Below are 21,538 nucleotides of genomic sequence, written 5' to 3' on the forward strand. Positions count from 1 at the left end.
GCCATTGTCAGTTATGATGTTGTGCGGAAAGCCGAAGCGGAAAATCACCTTTTTCATAAATTGAACCGCCGTGGCTGCATCGCACTTGCTAACTGGCTCAGCCTCCACCCACTTCGTGAATTTGTCAACTGCCACCAAGAGGTGGGTCTTCTTATCCTTGGACCGTTTAAAAGGCCCAACCATATCAAGCCCCCAGACCGCAAAGGGCCAGGTGATTGGGATCATCCTCAACTCCTGAGCCGGCACATGAGCCCGTCGTGAGAACCTTTGGCAGCCATCACATTTACTGACCAAGTCCTCTGCATCAGTGTGAGCCATCAGCCAATAAAAACCATGACGGAAAGCCTTGGCCACAAGAGATTTTGAACCGGCATGATGGCCACAATCCCCTTCATGGATCTCGCGCAAGATCTCTTGACCTTCCTCAGGGGAGATACAACGCTGAAACACCCCTGAAACACTGCGATGATGCAACTCGCCGTTGATAACAATCATGGACTTGGCCCGCCGGGTTATTTGTCTGGCCAAAGTTTCATCTTCAGGCAACTCTCCCCGGGTTAGATAAGCCAGATATGGCATTGTCCAGTTTGGTATGACATGAAGAGCCGCCACGAGTCGTGCCTCCGGGTCAGGGATAGCCAAGTCCTCCTCTGTGGGCAACTTAACCGAAGGGTTATACAGGACATCCAGGAAAGTGTTAGGCGGCACCGGCTTTCGCTGAGAGCCGAGCCGGCTTAAAGCATCAGCCGCCTCGTTCTTCCTGCGATCAATGTGCTCCACTTGATATCCCTGAAAGTGCCCAGCAATGGCATCAACCTCGCGGCGATAAGCCGCCATGAGAGGATCCTTAGAATCCCAGGTGCCTGATACTTGTTGAGCCACCAAATCTGAGTCCCCGAAGCACCTTACCCGGCTTAAGCTCATCTCCTTAGCCACCCGAAGACCGTGGAGTAAAGCCTCGTATTCAGCCGCATTGTTAGTGCAAGGAAACATCAATTGTAGCACATACTGGAACTTGTCACCCCTAGGGGAAGCCAATACAACGCCAGCCCCCGAGCCCTCCAACTGCCTGGACCCGTCAAAGTGAATAGTCCAATACGTATTATCCGGCTTCTGCTCGGGCACTTGTGACTCTGTCCAATCGTTGATGAAGTCCACCAAAGCCTGAGATTTAACAGCAGTGCGTGGCACATATTTGAGGCCATGAGGTCCAAGTTCTATAGCCCACTTAGCAATTCTCCCTGTAGCCTCTCTGTTCTGGATAATATCCCCAAGAGGGGCAGAACTGACCACAGTGATGGGATGACCCTGAAAATAATGTTTGAGTTTCCGGCTCGCCATGAACACACCATATACGAGCTTCTGCCAATGCGGGTACCGCTGCTTGGACTCAATAAGCACCTCACTGACATAATAAACCGGCCGCTGAACCGGATGCTCCTTACCCGTTTCCTTACGCTCCACCACAATAGCCACACTGACGGCTCGTGTGTTTGCTGCCACATACAGTAGCAAGGGCTCCTTATCAACCGGAGCAGCAAGGACGGGTGGCTCTGCCAGTTGCTTTTTCAAATCCTCAAAGGCGGTATTAGCTGCATCATTCCAGACAAAGTTATCAGTTTTCTTCATCAATTGATATAAGGGCATAGCCTTCTCACCCAAGCGGCTTATGAACCGGCTTAAAGCAGCGATGCGACCCGCCAAACGCTGAACATCATTTATACATGCCGGTTTAGCTAGGGAAGTGATAGCCTTGATCTTCTCCGGGTTAGCCTCAATGCCTCTATCAGAAACCAAGAAGCCCAATAGCTTGCCTGCAGGAACGCCAAAAACACATTTGGCCGGGTTAAGCATCATCTTGTAGACCCGGAGATTATCGAAGGTTTCCCTTAAGTCATCTATCAGGGTTTCCTCCTTGATGGACTTAACCACAATATCATCCACATAAGCGTGAACATTGCGCCCGATCTGTTTATGGAGACAATTCTGCACACAACGCTGGTAAGTCGCCTGCGCACACTTGAGCCCAAAGGGCATAGACACATAGCAGAAGGCTCCAAAGGGAGTGATGAACGCCGTCTTCTCCTGGTCCTTAACTGCCATCTTAATCTGATGATACCCGGAATAAGCATCCAAGAAACTTAAGCGTGCACAACCTGCCGTAGCATCAATGATTTGATCAATACGGGGGAGAGCAAAAGGATCAGCCGGACACGCCTTGTTCAAGTCCGTGTAGTCCACACACATTCGCCAGGTGCCGTTCTTTTTTAGTACAAGCACCGGGTTAGCCAACCACTCTGGGTGAAAAACCTCAACAATGAACCCGGCCGCCAAGAGCCGGGCCACTTCTTCACCAATAGCCTTTCGCCTCTCTTCATTAAACCGCCGAAGGAACTGTCTGACCGGCTTAAATTTCGGATCAACATTGAGAGTGTGCTCAGCGAGTTCTCTAGGTACACCTGGCATGTCAGAAGGTTTCCATGCGAAGATGTCCCTATTCTGACGGATGAACTCGATGAGCGCGCCTTCCTATTTTGGATCCAGATTGGCACTGATGCTAAACTGCTGAGATGAATCTCCTGGAACAAAATCAACAAGCTTAGTTTCATCCGTCGATTTAAATTTCATCGCCGGCTCAGTCTCCGTAGTTGGCTTCTTCAGAGAGGTCATGTCTGTTGGGTCAACATTGTCTTTATAAAATTTTAACTCTTCTGTAGCACAAACAGACTCTGCATAAGCTGCATCACCTTCCTCACACTCCAGAGCCACCTTCCGGCTGCCGTGAACCGTAATGGTCCCATTGTGACCCGGCATCTTGAGCTGTAAGTACACATAACACGGTCGTGCCATGAACTTGGTGTAAGCCGGCCGTCCAAATATAGCATGGTATGGACTTCTTATTTTGACCACCTCAAAGGTCAACTTCTCCACCCTGTAATTATTGTCATCACCGAAAGCCACTTCCAATTCGATCTTGCCGACTGGGTAAGCCGACTTACCAGGCACTACCCCATGGAAGATAGTGTTTGACTGGCTGAGGTTCTTATCAACTAACCCCATACGGCGAAAAGTCTCATAATAAAGGATGTTAATGCTACTGCCTCCATCCATGAGTACCTTCGTGAACTTATATCCTCCCACCTGAGGAGCCACCACCAAGGCCAAGTGGCCCGGGTTATCCACCCGAGGAGGATGATCCTCCCTACTCCATACTATGGGCTGCTCAGACCATCGTAAGTAGCGTGGGACTGCCGGCTCAACAGCATTCACAGCCCTCTTGTGAATCTTCTCGTCTCGTTTACACAAACTAGTGGTGAACACGTGATACTGTCCACCGCTAAGCTGCTTCGGGTTGGTCTGATAACCCCCCTGCTGCTGTTGATGACCCTGACCAGACTGTTGATTAAAGCCTAATTGACCGTTCTGAGGACCGGAATTTGAGCCGCCGCTCGGGCCATGAAAGCCGCCAGCACCTGAACCGCCGGCACCCGAGCCGCCACCCGGACCATTGTAGTTTTTAAAGGCCTTCATGATAGCACAATCCTTCCACAGATGAGTTGCTGGCTTCTCTCTAGAGCCGTGCCTCGAACAAGGTTCATTCAACAGCTGCTCCAGAGAAGGTCCTGACCCGCCGCCTCGGGGAGGGGGCCTCCCCTTGCGTCGCTGGTTATTACCTTGAGAGTTGGTGTTGGCTACAAACTCTAAGCTGCCATCGGCCTTACGCTTGCCTCCTCCTTGGTTCCCCGGGTTAAACTGAGGACCCTTGCCGTTGCCATTCTTCTTTCCCTTCCCTGCCCTTTCATCGTCTGAAGGGGGATCCTTGGTACCATCGGAATCGGCGTACTTAACAAGAGCCGCCATTAGGGTACCCATATCGGTGCAGTCGCGCTTGAGCCGCCCAAGCTTCATCTTAAGGGGCACAAAGCGACAGTTCTGTTCCAACATTAAGACTGCAGAGCCGGCATCCATCTTATCCGATGAATGTATGATTTCCTTGACCCGGCGAACCCAATGGGTCGTGGACTCACCCTCCTGCTGCTTACAGTTAGTCAAATCCACAATTGACATAGACTGCCTGCAGGTATCTTTGAAGTTTTGGATGAACCGGGCTTTCAGCTCCGCCCAAGACCCAATGGAATTCGGCGGTAGCCCTTTCAACCAAGTACGGGCAGTCCCATCCAGCATCATGGTGAAGTACTTAGCCATGGCCGCCTCACTGACCTCCAGGAGCTCCATGGCCATCTCGTAACTCTCAATCCAGGCTGCGGGCTGTAAGTCCGCTGTGTAGTTAGGCACCTTCCTAGGGCCTTTGAAGTCCTTGGGTAGACGTTCATTACGGATAGCTGGCACCAAACAAGGGACACCCCCAGTCCTGGTAGGGATACCCACGTCAACAGAAGTCGTCGGATAGGCCGGGGGGGTCTGGTAAGCCGTCAATTGAGGCACCTGCTCCGCCTCTTGGTGTGCTTTGTCCTGGTCTACTGCGTAGAAGGCTCCGTTATGAGCCGGGCCATGGCCAGGGGGCGGGTCATGGCGCCGGACATTGCTTGAGCCGGTTGCTGAGACCATGTGCCGGCTGTAACTCGGGCTCTGACCCGGACGAGGTGTCGAGTGGATCCTATCCCGGCTGTAGGAGTACGCTTCTTGCTGTGCCAGCGCCGTCTGCAGGAGTTCCCTGACCCGGCGGGTTTCGATGGCCGCCGGAGAGTCGCCGTCAACGGGGAGAGCCGCCAGTCGCGCTGCCGCAGCCACCATGTTCTCCAGCGGGTTATCATAATGACCCGGGGGTATTGGCACATACTGAGGCGGGGCAGGGGGCACCTGGGGAGGCCCCATCACTCGTGGCTGAATAAGGGGTCCAGACCCGGGCGCAATGACCCCTGGCGGGTTACTAGACCCTGCACCCGGCGTGTTGAAGAGATTGCGTGGATCGTAAACCGGCGGGAGTCGAGACTGGGCCTTCTAATGCCTCCTTCTCATGACCTCATTGGCCGCGTTCTGATCCATCGTGAGTTGGAAGGATTGCGCCTGAATCAGCTGAGTCCGGGCGTCGAGAGCCGCCCGCTCCGCAGCCAGCCTGATCCCTTCCGCTGCAAGATCCTCTTTAGCCTTTATCAGATCTAATTTTAACTACGCCACCTCCGCATCATGCTGGGCTTGATCCGCCGGGTCGACCGTGGCGGTTAGCAGGGCCGTCATCTTATCCGTGAGATCCATCAGCACCTGAGCCGGAGAAGGCACCGGGTTTCCCGATCCACCAGCGGGGTTCTGAACAGGCTGCGCACCGGCCATAAAAACTCCAACCTGACTTGGCGGCTCAAAAAGGTCCGGAATACTGTCGCCATCGGAACAACCCATGAGCCTACCATCTTGAAGTTGGTACAACGAGTTTGACTCATCGGTGGCCGACTCGCCGTCAGAGCCGGCGGCCGCCTCATCACCGGACCCCGATGGATCAGAGGGCTCTCCATGGATGCATCCCACAAAAACGCGCCTTAAGGCAGGCCGGGCCCGGGCAGGTCGTGCGCGCTGAGCCGTTTCGAAGAGATCGGCGCGGAGATCCGGCTCGGGGCCCGGCTCACCGATCTTGCCGATGAAGACATGAATTCCGCCAAAGGGGACCCGGTACCCGTACTCAATTGAGCCGGCATCGGGGCCCCAGTCCGCATCGTCGATGTAGAGCTTGCCGCGACGACTCTTGGTCATCCGGCCCACAGCGTATCCCTTGAGCCCTTCGAAGCTGCCCTTCAAGAACTCAAATCCACCGTGCGCTGGCCCCACGGTGGGCGCCAACTGTCGTGGAATTGTCACGGCAGATGTCTCGAGCTAGGACTTAGTCGTGGAGCCATCGCAGCTAGGAAGCTTGAAGGGGTTATGTGGGACAAGGAACACGAGGATTTATACTGGTTCGGCCCCTTACGGTGAAGGTAAAAGCCTACGTCCAGTTTGAGGTGTTATTGATTAGGGTTACGATCGCCAGGGAGCTAAACAGCTATGCCCGGCTCTCGATGAGATTGTTGTCGCCCTTAAACCGCTGCCGGGTCCTCCCTTTATGTAGGGAGGCTGACGCCCAGCAGCCCTTAGAGTCCCGGCCGGCTCATAAGAGCGTCCGGCTCGGACTCTAAACAATACTTGCCTTACACTACAAGTCTACTATAACAATGATTGTAACTACAGGCTTTAAGCCATATCCGGGTCTCAGCCCATCTCTGGCCCATTATCTTGAAACTTGGCTCCGGGCTTCTGGCAACGACCCTACGAGTAACCCGGCCCCTCCTGGCGGGTGACTCTAAGGTCTATATCCTCAACACAAGGGTAAGAAGAACTTCAAGAAGGACGGCAAGGGAGTTGTCGCGCCCGGTAAGCCAGTTGCCGGGAAGAAGCCAAAGAATGGACCCAAGCCTGAGACTGAGTGCTTTTATTGCAAGGGAAGTGGTCACTGGAAGCGGAACTGCCCCAAGTACTTGGCAGACAAGAAGGCCGACAACACCAAAGGTATATGTGATATACATGTTATTGATGTGTACCTTACCAGCACTCGTAGTAGCTCCTGGTTATTTGATACCGGTGCGGTTGCTCATATTTGTAACTCAAAGCAGGAGCTGCGGAATAAACGGAGACTGGCAAAGGACGAGGTGACGATGCGCGTCGGGAATGGTTCCAAGGTCGATGTGATCGCCGTCGGCACGCTACCTCTACATTTACCTACGGGATTAGTTTTAAACCTCAATAATTGTTATTTAGTGCCAACTTTGAGCATGAACATTGTATCAGGATCTCGTTTAATTCGAGATGGCTACTCATTTAAATCCGAGAATAATGGTTGTTCTATTTATATGAGAGATATGTTTTATGGTCATGCCCCGCTGGTTAATGGTTTATTCTTAATGAATCTCAAACATGATGTTACACATATTCATAGTGTGAATGCCAAGAAATGTAAGGTTGATAATGATAGTCCCACATACTTGTGGCACTGCCGCCTTGGTCACATTGGTGTCAAACGCATGAAGAAACTCCATGCAGATGGACTTTTGGAGTCTCTTGATTATGAATCATTTGACACGTGCGAACCATGCCTCATGGGCAAAATGACCAAGACTCCGTTCTCCGGAACAATGGAGCGAGCAACCAACTTATTGGAAATCATACATACTGATGTGTGCGGTTCAATGAGCGTTGAGGCTCGCGGTGGCTATCGTTATGTTCTCACCCTCATTGATGACTTGAGTAGATATGGGTATGTCTACTTAATGAAACACAAGTCTGAGACCTTGAAAAGTTCAAGGAATTTCAGAGTGAGGTTGAGAATCAACATGACAGGAAAATAAAGTTCTTACGATCAGATCGTGGAGGGGAATATTTGAGTCACGAATTTGGCACACACTTAAGGAAATGTGGGATTGTTTCACAACTCACGCCGCCTGGAATACCTCAGCGTAATGGTGTGTCCGAACGTCGTAATCGCACTCTATTGGATATGGTGCGATCTATGATGTCTCTTACCGATCTACCGCTATCATTCTGGGGTTATGCTTTAGAGACTGCCGCATTCACTTTAAATAGGGCTCCGTCGAAATCCGTTGAGACGACACCGTATGAATTATGGTTTGGAAAGAAACCTAAGCTGTCGTTTCTTAAAGTTTGGGGATGCGATGCTTATGTCAAGAAACTTCAACCTGAAAAGCTCGAACCCAAGTCGGAAAAATGCGTCTTCATAGGATACCCTACCATTGGGTATACCTTCTACCTCAGATCCGAAGGCAAGATCTTTGTTGCTAAGAATGGATCCTTTCTGGAGAAAGAGTTTCTCTCGAAAGAAGTAAGTGGGAGGAAGGTAGAGCTTGATGAAGTACTGCCTCTTGAAGCGGAAAGTAGCGCAGCTCAGGAAAATGTTCCTGTGGTGCATGCACCGACTAGAGAGGAAGTTAATGATGATGATGATCAAGGTACTTCGGATCAAGCTCCTACTGAACTTCGTAGGTCCACAAGGACACGTTCCGCGCCAGAGTTGTACGGCAACCCTGTCTTGGAAATCATGTTGTTAGACAACGGTGAACCTTCGAACTATGAAGAAGCAATGGCGGGCCCAGATTCCGACAAATGGCTAGAAGCCAGGAAATCCGAGATAGGATCCATGTATGAAAACGAAGTATGGACTTTGACTGACTTGCCCGATGATCGGCGAGCCATAGAAAATAAATGGATCTTTAAGAAGAAGACAGACGCGGATGGTAATGTGACCATCTATGAGGCTCGACTTGTCGCTAAGGGTTATCGACAAGTTCAAGGGGTTGACTACGATGAGACTTTCTCTCCTGTAGCGAAGCTGAAGTCCGTCCGAATCATGTAGCAATTGCTGCATACTATGATTATGAGATATGGCAATTGGATGTCAAAACGCATTCCTTAACGGCCTTCTTAAGGAAGAACTGTATATGATGCAGCCGGAAGGTTTTGTCGATCCTAAGAATGCTAACAAGGTGTGCAAGCTCCAGCACTCCATCTATGGGCTGGTGCAAGCATCTCGGAGTTGGAACATTCGATTTGATGAGATGATCAAAGCGTTTGGGTTTACACAGACTTATGGAGAAGCCTGTGTTTACAAGAAAGTGAGTGGGAGCTCTGTAGCATTTCTCATATTATATGTGGATGACATACTGTTGATGGGAAATGATATAGAATTCTTGGGAAGCATAAAGGCCTACTTGAACAAGTGTTTTTCAATGAAGGACCTTGGAGAAGCTGCTTATATATTAGGCATCAAGATCTATAGAGATAGATCAAGACGCCTCATTGGTCTTTCACAAAGTACGTACCTTGACAAGATATTGAAGAAGTTCAATATGGATCAGTCCAAGAAGGGGTTCTTGCCTGTATTGCAAGGTGTGCAATTGAGCACGGCTCAATGCCCGACCACGGCAGAAGATAGAGAAAAGATGAGTGTCGTCCCCTATGCCTCGGCCATAGGGTCTATTATGTATGCCATGCTGTGTACCAGACCTGATGTAAACCTTGCCGTAAGTTTGGTAGGAAGGTACCAAAGTAATCCCGGCATGGAACACTGGACAGCGGTCAAGAATATCCTGAAGTACCTGAAGAGGACTAAGGATATGTTTCTCGTTTATGGAGGTGACGAAGAGCTCGTCGTAAAGGGTTACGTCGATGCTAGCTTCGACACAGATCTGGATGACTCTAAGTCACAAACCGGATACGTGTATATTTTGAATGGTGGGGCAGTAAGCTGGTGCAGTTGCAAGCAAAGCGTTGTGGCGGGATCTACATGTGAAGCGGAATACATGGCAGCCTCAGAGGCAGCACAAGAAGCAATCTGGGTGAAGGAGTTCATTACCGACCTAGGAGTTATTCCCAATGCGTCGGGGTCCGATGACTCTCTTCTGTGACAACACTGGAGCTATTGCCCTTGCCAAGGAGCCCAGGTTTCACAGGAAGACCAGGCATATCAAGCGTCGCTTCAACTCCATTCGTGAAAATGTTCAAAATGGAGACATAGATATTTGTAAAGTACATACGGACCTGAATGTAGCAGATCCGTTGACTAAACCTCTCCCTAGAGCAAAACATGATCAACACCAGAACTCTATGGGTGTTCGATTCATCACAATGTAACTAGATTATTGACTCTAGTGCAAGTGGGAGACTGTTGGAAATATGCCCTAGAGGCAATAATAAAATGGTTATTACTATATTTCCTTGTTCATGATAATTGTCTATTGTTCATGCTATAATTGTGTTATCCGGAAATCGTAATACATGTGTGAATACATAGACCACAACATGTCCCTAGTGAGCCTCTAGTTGACTAGCTTCGTTGATCAACAGATAGTCATGGTTTCCTGACTATGGACATTGGATGTCATTGATAACGGGATCACATCATTAGGAGAATGATGTGATGGACAAGACCCAATCCTAAGCATAGCACAAGATCGTGTAGTTCGTTTGCTAGAGCTTTTCCAAATGTCAAGTATCATTTCCTTAGACCATGAGATTGTGCAACTCCCGGATACCATAGGAGTGCTTTGGGTGTGCCAAACGTCACAACGTAACTGGGTGGCTATAAAGGTGCACTACGGGTATCTCCGAAAGTGTCTGTTGGGTTGGCACGAATCGAGACTGGGATTTGTCACTCCGTATGACGGAGAGGTATCTCTGGGCCCACTCGGTAATGCATCATCATAATGAGCTCAATGTGACCAAGTGTTTGGTCACGGGATCATGCATTATGGTACGAGTAAAGTGACTTGCCGGTAACGAGATTGAACAAGGTATTGGGATACCGACGATCGAATCTCGGGCAAGTAACGTACCGATTGACAAAGGGAATTGTATACGGGATTGATTGAATCCTCGACATCGTGGTTCATCCGATGAGATCATCGTGGAACATGTGGGAGCCAACATGGGTATCCAGATCCCGCTGTTGGTTATTGACCGGAGAGTCATCTCGGTCATGTCTGCATGTCTCCCGAACCCGTAGGGTCTACACACTTAAGGTTCGGTGACGCTAGGGTTGTAGAGATATTAGTATGCGGAAATATGAAAGTTGTTCGGAGTCCCGGATGAGACCCCGGACGTCACGAGGAGTTCCGGAATGGTCCGGAGGTGAAGAATTGTATATAGGAAGTCCAGTTTCGGCCACCGGGAAAGTTTCGGGGGTCACCGGTATTGTACCGGGACCACCGGAAGGGTCCCGGGGGGTCCACCGGGTGGAGCCACCTATCCCGGAGGGGCCCATGGGCTGAAGTGGGAGGGGAACCAGCCTCTGGTGGGCTGGTGCGCCCCCCTTGGGCCTCCCCCTGCGCCTAGGGTTGGAAACCCTAGGGGTGGGGGGCGCCCCACTTGGCTTGGGGGGCAAGCCACCCCCTTGGCCGCCGCCCCCCCTTGGAGATTGGATCTCCTAGGGCCGGCGCCCCCCAGGGGCCCTATATAAAGAGGGGGGAGGGAGGGCAGCCGCACCCAAGCCCCTGGCGCCTCCCTCTCGCCGAGCTTGGCGAAGCCCTGCCGAGATCCCCGCTGCTTCCACCACCACGCCGTCGTGCTGCTGGATCTCCATCAACCTCTCCCTCCCCCTTGCTGGATCAAGAAGGAGGAGACGTCTTCCCCAACCGTACGTGTGTTGAACGCGGAGGTGCCGTCCGTTCGGCGCTCGGTCATCGGTGATTTGGATCACGACGAGTACGACTCCATCAACCCCGTTCACTTGAACGCTTCCGCTCGCGATCTACAAGGGTATGTAGATGCGCTCCTCTCTCTCGTTGCTAGATGACTCCATAGATTGATCTTGGTGATGCGTAGAAAATTTTAAATTTCTGCTACGATCCCCAACTTGAAGGTGGTGCTGTATGTGAACTTCTCTATTCATTTTTGTTCCGGGCATCTTTGCAACGTGTGTTATAGCTGTCCTGCGCCATTCTACTTAGCGTTTCTTAATCTTGCTCAAATATAATATAATGCCCATTTTGGGTGTTTTTTGTAAAGAAATCAAAAGTGATGGTTTTGATGGGGTCTTGGTTGTTGTTTATGATGTTGTTCTTTTCTTTTTTGTGGGGTTTATGGTGTTATTCAAGAGGAAAATAAAGAGGTGGAATTCTTGCTTACCGTTGCTCAAGTTTGCGATGTATGTGTACATTGTACTTTTGTCAGGGTTTTTTCCTAGGATGTCAGGTTTTTCCTAGGATAGCCGGCGGAAGCGAGAGTAGGGTTGCAGGGGTGTGGGGGGTCGTCGGAATTGTTCATCGGGGTGGGGCTTAGAGGGATGGCCGGGGCGGTGGCCAGCACGGCGGTGGGGGGAGGTAGAGGGGATGGCGGGGCCGCAAGGCGAAACTAGTCGCCGGCGATAGCCGGCGGAAGCGAGAGTAGGGTTGCAGGGGTGTGGGGGGTCGTCGGAATTGTTCATCGGGGTGGGGCTTAGAGGGATGGCCGGGGCGGTGGCCAGCACAGCGGTGGGGGGAGGTAGAGGGGATGGCGGGGCCGCAAGGCGAAACTAGTCGCCGGCAGGAGGGGCGTACGCAAGCGGTTAGCCCTGGGTTGGTTGGCGGTTGCACGAGGTAGAAAAAGGGAGAGGTAAAAGATGAACAGTGCTTGATCTGGTTCCAACCGTTGGATGAAGATCTAACGCCTCTGGATTGAAGTGACTGATGCAAGTGAAATTGAAGAATAGACGGTCCCTTATAATTTATATCCCGTCGGCTGGAGGGCTTACGTTTGTTTTCGGGTTAGATTTTGTGTTTGTTCCGGGGCGGTGAGACATCTTCTCATTGGAGTTCAAATAAGGTCATTTTTTCGCGCGGACCCTCTTCCTGTGGTGTGTCAAACACCAGTGGAGGTTTTGCCCGCGGCCGACATCAGTGTGTAAGGTTCGTGAAGCTGTGTTGGCGAGGGATGGCGCTCCATTCCTCTCCACCAAGGTTGTCTGTGCTCCACCTTCTCCTCTTCGTATGACGACGATGGTGAGGGTGGCCTGTAGTACACGAGGAGACCCCCTGTGTTGATGCTCTTTCTCATATATTCGAGACTCCCTTTCTGACGGGTCACTCTTATAGATTTCAAAGATTGTGCTGGCGACGCCTTGGGCATGCATGTTGATCTTATGTTTTTCCTTTTGCTGTTGCCGCAGTGGAGATGGTAGGAGAAAGTGCGGTGAAGAAGACAAAGAGGTTCAAGGTGGTGCTCTGTGTGAACTTCTGTATTCATTTTTGTTCCGGGCATCTTTGCAATGTGTGTTATAGCTGTCCTGCGCCATTCTACTTAGCGTTTCTTAATATTGCTCAAATATAATATAATGCCCATTTGGGCGTTTTTGTAAAGAAATCAAAAGTGATGGTTTTGATGGAGTCTTGTTTGTTGTTTATGTTGTTTTTCTTTTCCTTTTTGCGGGTTTTATTGTGTTGTTCGAGAGGATAATAAAGAGGAGGAATTCTTGCTTACAGTTGCTCAAGTTTTGTGATGCATGTGTCCATTGTATTTTTGTCAGGGTTTTTTCCCTAGGAATTGTCAGGGGTTTTTAAATATCATTTGCAAGATGGCTAAAAAGAACACACATGACAATTGTGAGGAATTACCCTTTTCACTTTAATGGCATTATTGAAAATAACAACCTATTGGGACTATAGCAAAAGAGGGTGGAGCGCGTGACATTACTCCAAACATCCCCTTTCTCACGTTTTCTCAGTTCCACCAAGCTAGATAATATGATGGGAGAGTAACATAAATGTACATTACATGAGCTTGGTTCACTCTGATCACTGCTTAGAAACCCTCCAAAATACGGTCATCGTGTATGTTTTGCAAAATGTGTCGCCCTAACAGTCACGGGGTACTGATTCGGTTGTATTTTTCGGCTGGCACTAGAGTGCTTGTGCAAAAGTGGTTTTACACAAGACCGAGAAGCGCGACGCATGCATGTGTTTCACTCCACCTCTTGCGTCATCTCATCTCCAACATTCTTGAAAGACAGATAACAAAAAGAGATACGTCCGAACGTCGTGGCGGGCCAGTCGACGAGGGGCTGTTGGCAGCCGTGGCTTCTCCGACGACACCGCGAGGCTGGAGATCAGCGGCCAAAGAGCGAGAACGGCTCGGTACATATGTTTGATTGTACTTGAAGGTTTTCTTAAGTGCAAAAATGACCAAATTGAATTGAAACCAAAGTACAAGTGTACAACCAACCTGCTACTCCCTTCGTTCCTAAATATTTGTCTTCCTAAATAAATAGAAAAGGAAAGGAGAAGAAGAAACTCCAGGTGGACTGGAAGGAAAGGAAGGAAGAAGAAAATAATAAGACGTGGGACGGGCGAGGTCCACGGGTGAAACGGTCAAAGGGCGTGCGATTTCGCGTCCACACCCCCCAAACCTCCACCATTCCTCCCTCACGCTGCTGCTGCTGACCCACCAACCCGCCCCAGACCAGACCAGACCAACGCGGCCGGCGCAAATCTCCCCTCCCCGCCGCCCCCGCCGCACCCCGGCGCCAGCCACCGCCGACGCCCCCAAGCGACCCCGCCTCTCGCACCAGCGGGCGCCCCTGCCCCCTCGAGATCCGCCACCGTCTCGGCGCCGCGGCCCCCTTCGTCGTCGGAGGCGATCCGCCCCCGGCCCCCCGTCGTCCAGGTAAACACCGCCGCCGCTTCCCGGCCCCCCTTTTGTTTGGCCTCCTCGTGGCGGGGCTGCTCGATCCTACGGCGGGCTGCGAGAGGACCGGCGCCTGCCTGCCTCTAGGTCTAGGGTAGCTATACTTGCCCCGACGCCATGTATGTACGGATGGACGGATGATTGTGGTGGCCCGCCTAGGGCGTGGCGGCGGTTCGGTTGCTTCTCTGCTTCCAGGCAAGTGCTTCGCGGGATCGGCTCCCGTGCCCCCTGCGCCTCAGCTAAGCAGTGCCGGGGCCTTGGTCGCCTGGCACTTCCTGCTCCAGATCCGCCCCTGGTTGGTCTTTGTAGCTCGAGGTCATGGATGCGCCCCTTTCTGTCATGATTTCGGCACGATAATCGTTACAGTTCTAGACGCAGTGGGCGCCTGCATTCACCGCCGGCTTCGAGAGCGCGCCACTTCTAGTGGTGACATCTCTTTCGTGCGAGATGCCGCGCTCTGCTGGCGGCTCTGTGTTTGATGGCACGGCTCAGATGATTAATTTGAAATGGACGACCGGCTCGCGTTCCCGCGCAGTCGAGTAGCTACCCCCCCAGCTCCCTACCTAGTTTTTGTTGCATTGATGTAATGTACCCCTTTTGTCAGTTTGGGCCGGAGATGGCCGCCACAGTTCTAGATTCCTTCATTGCTGTGCGGGCGAGAGTTTGCTGCTCCTTAGTGCACTGTGAAGTAGGAACATGGTCTCATGTAACGCGTGCTGCGCTGGTGTGTGTCTGCGTTTGATGGCGTAGTTTAGACGATTACATTCTTAATTGAACCGGCAACCAGCTCATGTTCCCGCGCAATTGAGTGGCTACCCCCACCTCCCTACTTATTTTTTTGTCGTGTTTATGGACTGCATTTAATTACACGTTTCAGCGCTACTATCGTCTGGATGCCATGTGTTATTAGGCTATACGCTGGTACCCTTAATACTGCACGCTAGACGGTAATTAATGTTTGTACTTGGGTTGAGCAATACTAAAGGGGAAGGTAGGTCACTGCACTGAACCAGAGATTCCGGAAATCTTCATTGTGTACTTCTCACTATTTGCACTACTTGCTCATTCTCTGTTGACTTGTTGGTGCTTTTAACATTCCTTGACCATGGCATGCGATACTCAACCAAATAACGCACGCCCTTGCGTCATGATTGCACCCACTCTACAGTAAACTGCCATTGTTGTAATCTCCAATCAAGATACATAGATTAAAATGATAAATCAAAGCGCAGGAGAAAATGGGCCAATACATAGCTTGTGTTTCTTGTTTTAGCCTAGCTAATCAGGTAGTTAGAATCAGCACTCGTATGCACGTAATGTTTTGTTTCTATGGGAAGCTCTAATGCTTCATAAAGCAACAACACTCAGCTACTGCATATTCACCAACATATATGGATGGATTTTGGTATTCGTGAGTTATGAATTCTTACTTCTAAATATATGGATCTTTTCACAGGGTTGATGGAAGATTTCTCACCGAGGACTCTGCTTGATAGTATCTCGCACCTTAGTGCCTTGACTTCTGATGGCTCTACTGCAAGGCCCAAGCCTATTCAGAACTACTGCCAAAATGTATGCGATATATCAAGCATTGTGAGCCCTCTCATAGAAGATATATGCAAGTCTCCTGAAGAGCAACTCAATGAGGTGTTAAGGGAGCTTGACACTGCTATAAACGAAGCTTCAGGGCTTATTGGGAACTGGCACCAAACGACCAGCAAAATATACTTTGTACGTACATCTGAGACAAATTTATATTTCCACATTTCATTTATCCACACTACCGTTTCATATATGATGCCTCATAATTAAGTTAATTGAAGTAAATCAATCGGTCTATCCACCTTGCACTGCTTTGTTTAGGTGGTGCCTGTTATTTTGCAGAATCTTTCCTTTAACATGCATTTGCTGGTGACCAGTGTCCTGCGTTGCTCCACTGTGGCCATTTAATTTAAACTTCTTTTTTGCTGGCTGACATTTGCATCAACAAAATAACATGTCCCCCAGTTTCCATTGATTAAAATGCAGTGCAAAATCTGATGGATGCCACAGTGTATAGCTCAGGGGTCTTGATAATTGAAATTTTCTCTGTTGAAACTGCATATAAGTAGTCTGCCCTGTGCCCAGCAGTGATGTAGCAAACAAGCAGTGTGAACAGTTTGGGCTCAGCCTAAATGTTCAATAGCAGCCTTATGTGTGCACAACTACACATTTGTATAGTCATAGGCTAACACATGCTTAGTGATAGAAAGAGTCTTAATGTAGGTAATTGTGTTGGATACAGCCAGGCCTATTAGGCTAGGAAAATCCCTATTAAGTTAGGAAGAGTTATGGTTCTGTAAAGAGTTCGTACTATGATCCGGCTTATGGATCAAGTCAGCTGCCTATATAAATGACTATCGTGTAACTATTTTTCTCAACCAGTTAGTAATTCAATCATTCAACTTAGTTTCAGTGTCCTATTCTCTATCTCAGAGTTCGAACCCTTGCCCAGGTTGAACCTTAACTAAAGCATTTTTTGTTAGGTTCACTTGTAGACTGACCTTAACTGTGCTGGGTCAGTTCCTATGCTGAATAAACATCTCATTCTTGTGTAAAATAACCTTCAAAGGTTGCTGGGGCATTGATCATTGTCCTTGGTAAACAATCCAAGCAAATATGTTAGCTAAACTTCACTGAGAGGATTAACCAGCAGTATTTGACTTTTTTTAGTAACTCCTGTCGTGATTTTCCAGTAGGCGGTATTCTTTAAGCGAAATAGCGTATAAGCCCAAAATAAACAACACAACTGTACTAAATTATATGCCGCTTATGGAGGTACTTGCACGCATTTTCTTTGACTTATGTGTTCTGACTCTTCTGGTGTTACCTCGTCCCATTTGTTTCGTTAGTCGCTCAATTTTCTGTTGTGGTCCAGTACTTGTCGTTTTTGCCACTAGATGTCCCTTAAGCCTTGAAGTCAATGCTAATAATTTGAGCCCTTTTGTTCTTCATGGTAGTTTTAAGCTAGTTCTGTTTGGTACCGTTTCTTTGTCTTATCAGAAAATATATCTCTTTAGGTAACACAGGTTGATGAATGCCATAAAAGTCATATAGCTAATGCTGCTCACCAAATTTTGCTTTTCTGATTCAGTATGTTTTATTTACATTAAACAGGTTTGGCAAATTGAATCAGTGATCTCGGATATTCAGGGATGCTCCCTTCAATTGTGCCAGCTTGCTAATTCTTTATTACCTTCTCTGACTGGATGTGCTTGCATTTGTATTCAGGTAATGGAAAATCCACTCTAGACTTTATCTGATATATAGCTAGTTATTGCTTTATTACTATCTGTTACATTGATGTCTCTTGTGCATCCAGCTCATGTTTGTCATCTGTGATTTTTGATTTCTTGTAGAAACTCCAGGACATCAATTATGAGCACATGTTTGATTTGGCGAGGGAGGTCGCAACGAAGCTAAATGGGAATGACACACAAAGTCCCGAGAATCTGTCGATAGTATCAAGTTCATTAAGTCTGTCAACTAACCTTGAATTATACATGGAAGCTGTTTCCCTCGAGAATCTGAGAACAAGGGCAATGCGAAGTGAGAACCGTAAAGAACTCGAGCTTGCTGAGGAGATGATTCCAATGGTCAACTATATGCACGAGCGCCTTCTCAGGGAAACACAGTTGCTTAACATCAACGGGGTACCCATTCCTGCTGATTTCTGTTGCCCACTATCCCTGGAGCTGATGTCTGATCCTGTTATTTTAGCATCTGGTCAGACCTATGAGCGGGTTTATATCAAGTTGTGGCTCGATGAAGGTTTTACTATCTGCCCGAAGACACGCCAAAGACTTGCTCATTCTAATTTAATTCCTAACTATACTGTGAAAGCTTTGATATCCAACTGGTGTGAGTCCCATGATATTAAGCTACCTGATCCTGTGAAATCCTTGAAGTTGAACTTTCCGTCAGCAGCCTCCTCCCTTCAGGATTTGAGCGCCACAGGCAACAGCCCTCTACATCCTAGTGCTGGTAGGGGTAATATTCCTGGGTCACCAGAAGCTGACCTGTATATGAAAAGCCTGAATAGAGCATCTCCTTCCCACAGTGCGGTCCACCAGAACTCTGATGCACTTGTGAATCGTCCTGGCCATGAGGCATCCACCAATCAGTCTTCAGATTATGCAAATGGCTCTGCACCAGATATTTCAAGGCTATCTCTTGCGAGTTCTGAAGCAAGAGAATCTAGTTTGGAAGAAAGACATGCTGGTTCCAATGTACAAACCTCAGAACAATCGACGGATGAAGCATTTCAAGCATCTCTTTTGAACGGTGATTCACAGGACCATGTAGGCAGCTCTTCTGTTAATGGGAGTCTTCCTAATAGCGGTCAGCTTGATGGGGAATGTGACGACGCCAATGGGATGGTACGAGTTCCAGGTGATAGGACAAATTACAGTAGTGATGCATCTGGAGAAGTTGCTGACGGTGGGCCTTCTGTCTCTTCCGCCCCTCAAAGGGAAAATGTAATGCTCCCAAGATTGGGTGATCTCCGCATGAGAGGGCAATTTGTTCGGCGGCAACCATCTGACAGGGGATTCCCTAGAATAACATCTCCCTCGTCCATGGATGCCCGAGGTGATCTTTCTGCCATTGAGAATCAGGTACGCAAGCTAATTGATGATTTGAGAAGCGATTCCATAGAAGCTCAGAGATCAGCAACATCAGAGATCCGCCTTCTAGCTAAGCACAACATGGAGAACAGGATTGTCATTGCAAATTGTGGGGCTATAAACTTGCTGGTTGGTCTCCTTCATTCAACAGATGCCAAAATCCAAGAAAATGCAGTGACGGCCCTCCTCAATTTGTCAATCAATGACAACAATAAGATTGCCATTGCGAGTGCAGATGCTGTTGATCCTCTCATCCATGTCCTGGAAACAGGGAACCCTGAAGCTAAAGAGAATTCAGCGGCTACTCTGTTCAGTCTGTCGGTTATCGAAGAGAACAAGGTGAGGATTGGACGGTCTGGTGCCGTCAAGCCTCTTGTGGACTTGCTGGGAAACGGGACCCCGCGAGGGAAGAAAGATGCAGCCACCGCATTGTTCAATCTGTCGATACTCCATGAGAACAAGGGTCGCATCGTGCAAGCTGATGCTGTGAAGTACCTAGTTGAGCTTATGGATCCTGCTGCTGGCATGGTGGACAAAGCCGTAGCCGTCTTGGCAAACCTTGCCACGATACCAGAAGGGAGGACCGCAATCGGGCAGGCCCGTGGTATCCCAGCCCTCGTCGAAGTCGTCGAGTTGGGTTCGGCACGGGGGAAAGAAAACGCTGCCGCGGCGTTGCTTCAGCTATGCACAAACAGCAATAGGTTCTGCAGCATAGTTCTCCAAGAGGGTGCCGTACCTCCTCTAGTCGCGCTGTCACAGTCAGGAACACCTCGGGCAAGAGAAAAGGTTTGCCACTAACTTCCTATTACAAAATTTATCTAGAACTGGAAGGAATTTTTTTTTTCTTTTGCTAAGAAATGGAATTTACTGGGTGCAGGCGCAGGCTCTTCTCAGCTATTTCCGCAGCCAAAGACATGGGAACTCGGCGAGGAGATGATGATGATGTTAGCATCATAATTTTGTAGTGTACATGAAGCATTTCCCCCGAATGGCGGTTAAATTTGTTGACCGGCTGGTGCTGTGTACTGTTTGTTTATAGTCAGATTGAGAGAGATTGTGCTCATCATCCGTCTCATGGTACTTACCGTCGGGTGTGGGATGAGTGCGGGCGTTGGTTGTCGTCATTGTTGTTGTTGGGATGGTGTATTTTGTTGGTTTGTACAGTTTGTCGTTCGTCGGCATCTATTTGACCGAAGATGACTTTGTTGTTTTTGTACATGCTGTTAGCTGATTGTTGCAAGTTGACTCAGGATTGCTGATCTATTATTGCCCGCATGTTTTTGCCGCATCTTTCGAGAGACAGATGTGTGATGTGCCTGATGTTGTGATTGCGAAGGTCAGGTTTGATTTGTTTTGTTTTGCGTCGGCCACGCCTTCTGTCTTGTGCTGCATATATATATATATATATATATATATATATATATATATATATATATATATATATATATATTTCCGTGCACTTTGTTTGTGCGTAACTTGGTTTCGTTCTTGTCTGCGGAAAAAAGTTAGTCTGTAGGGATCATGCGTGCTATACAGTGAAGGGGGTGTATACTGCCAGTGCAGAATTGACAACAATGAAAACGTTTCGCGTCTACATCCCGGCCGGCCGAGCGCGCGTCATAGGATTAGCACTAATCCTACGGTTTGGTGGCTGCCTACGGGTCGCAATCTTTTTTTCTTTTTTGGAGAGGACGTGCTGGTGGCCCCATGGACTACACGTGGATCGTTGTCCTCCATTCATTTCTTTCTTCCTCCTAAAGAACGAGCTTCCTGGAAAAAACTCGCTCGATCCCTGAACGCCATCCTTCTTCTTCCCCCAACTAGTCACAGCACGCACAGACGCCATGGACTTGAGAGCATCTTCAACATCCGCGCCAAAAGACGCACGCGCGGGGTAAACTAGCATCTTAGCGCGCGCGGTACGTTTTCGCGCGCTTCAGCGGAGGCGGGAAACTAGCGCGCACGGGAAACGATTGTGCACGCGCGGGAAAAAGCGGCATCTCTCGCGCTAGATTTGGCGCACCGCGTCCGGCGCGCCTATAAAATTGCAGCGCCCTCTGCTGCTCTCTCGTCGCTCCCTCTATCGCTTTCTCTCCTCACCGCCGACACGCCACCACCGCACCATCATGCCGCCTCGCTGCCGGGGAGCTTCGGGTTACCGCGGCATCCGCGTGCGTCCGTCCGGCACCTACTTCGCCGAGATTCGGTCAGGCGACGTGCGCCTCGGCCTCGGAACCTTCGACACCACCCAGGAGGGCACCCGCGCGTACGACGCTGCGGCGTGGCGCCTCCGGCGGTCCCGTTGGGACATGAACTTCACGGACGTGGCGACGCGGGAGCGGGCACAGGAGTTGGCACCTTCCCCGCAGCTTATCACCGACAAGGATCGTCGCAAGAACCGGAGGCGGGAGCGCCGTCTCAGCCTGGCCAAGATGGACGAGGAAGCCATGGCTCTGTGGCGCCAATGCTTCCCGCAAGACATCATCAACGAGCAATAGTTCTTAGTAGAACCAGGCTATGTGACGAACTATCTCACATTCGGACCAAATTGCTGAAATATAGTAGGCGTCAAGGAAAAAAAGATATATAGCGCCCCTGCTGGAGCGGCTCGGGCGTGTTTTATTTTGCGGCGGCCGCTGGAGCCAGCGCACCGGCGCGCGCAAAAGCTGGCTCACCCAGCGCTGTATTCTGATTTTTAGCGCGCCGCGTGTTGGGCGGCT

General features: G+C 49.6%; 1 protein-coding gene across 2 annotated transcripts; it reads left to right on the forward strand.

Annotated features, from left to right (window-relative positions):
* The first annotated feature begins 13,905 nt into the window (after positions 1-13,905).
* Positions 13,906-20,084, forward strand: LOC123080953 (U-box domain-containing protein 4). Of its 2 annotated transcripts, XM_044503904.1 has the most exons (5): positions 13,906-14,133; positions 15,611-15,885; positions 17,311-17,424; positions 17,553-19,604; positions 19,696-20,084. In XM_044503904.1, exons 2-5 carry the CDS (start codon positions 15,616-15,618, stop codon positions 19,753-19,755), a joined length of 2,496 nt encoding a protein of 831 aa, XP_044359839.1. In that variant the 5' UTR covers positions 13,906-14,133; positions 15,611-15,615; the 3' UTR covers positions 19,756-20,084. The 2 variants fall into 2 exon arrangements, with proteins under 2 accessions (XP_044359839.1, XP_044359838.1); XM_044503903.1 differs by lacking the exon at positions 13,906-14,133 and having other exon boundaries at positions 15,580-15,885.
* The last annotated feature ends 1,454 nt before the right edge of the window (positions 20,085-21,538 follow it).

This window comes from Triticum aestivum, chromosome 3D, assembly GCF_018294505.1.
Source record: "Triticum aestivum cultivar Chinese Spring chromosome 3D, IWGSC CS RefSeq v2.1, whole genome shotgun sequence".
In the NCBI taxonomy this organism is placed as follows: Eukaryota; Viridiplantae; Streptophyta; class Magnoliopsida; order Poales; family Poaceae; genus Triticum; species Triticum aestivum.

Excerpts from the sequence above, each read along its gene's own strand:
- LOC123080953 (XM_044503903.1), top strand. The coding sequence starts at position 15,595 with ATGGATCTTTTCACAGGGTTGATGGAAGATTTCTCACCGAGGACTCTG. Across the intron at positions 15,886-17,310 it reads CGACCAGCAAAATATACTTT|GTTTGGCAAATTGAATCAGT; the intron begins GTACGTACATCT and ends TACATTAAACAG. Across the intron at positions 19,605-19,695 it reads CACCTCGGGCAAGAGAAAAG|GCGCAGGCTCTTCTCAGCTA; the intron begins GTTTGCCACTAA and ends TACTGGGTGCAG.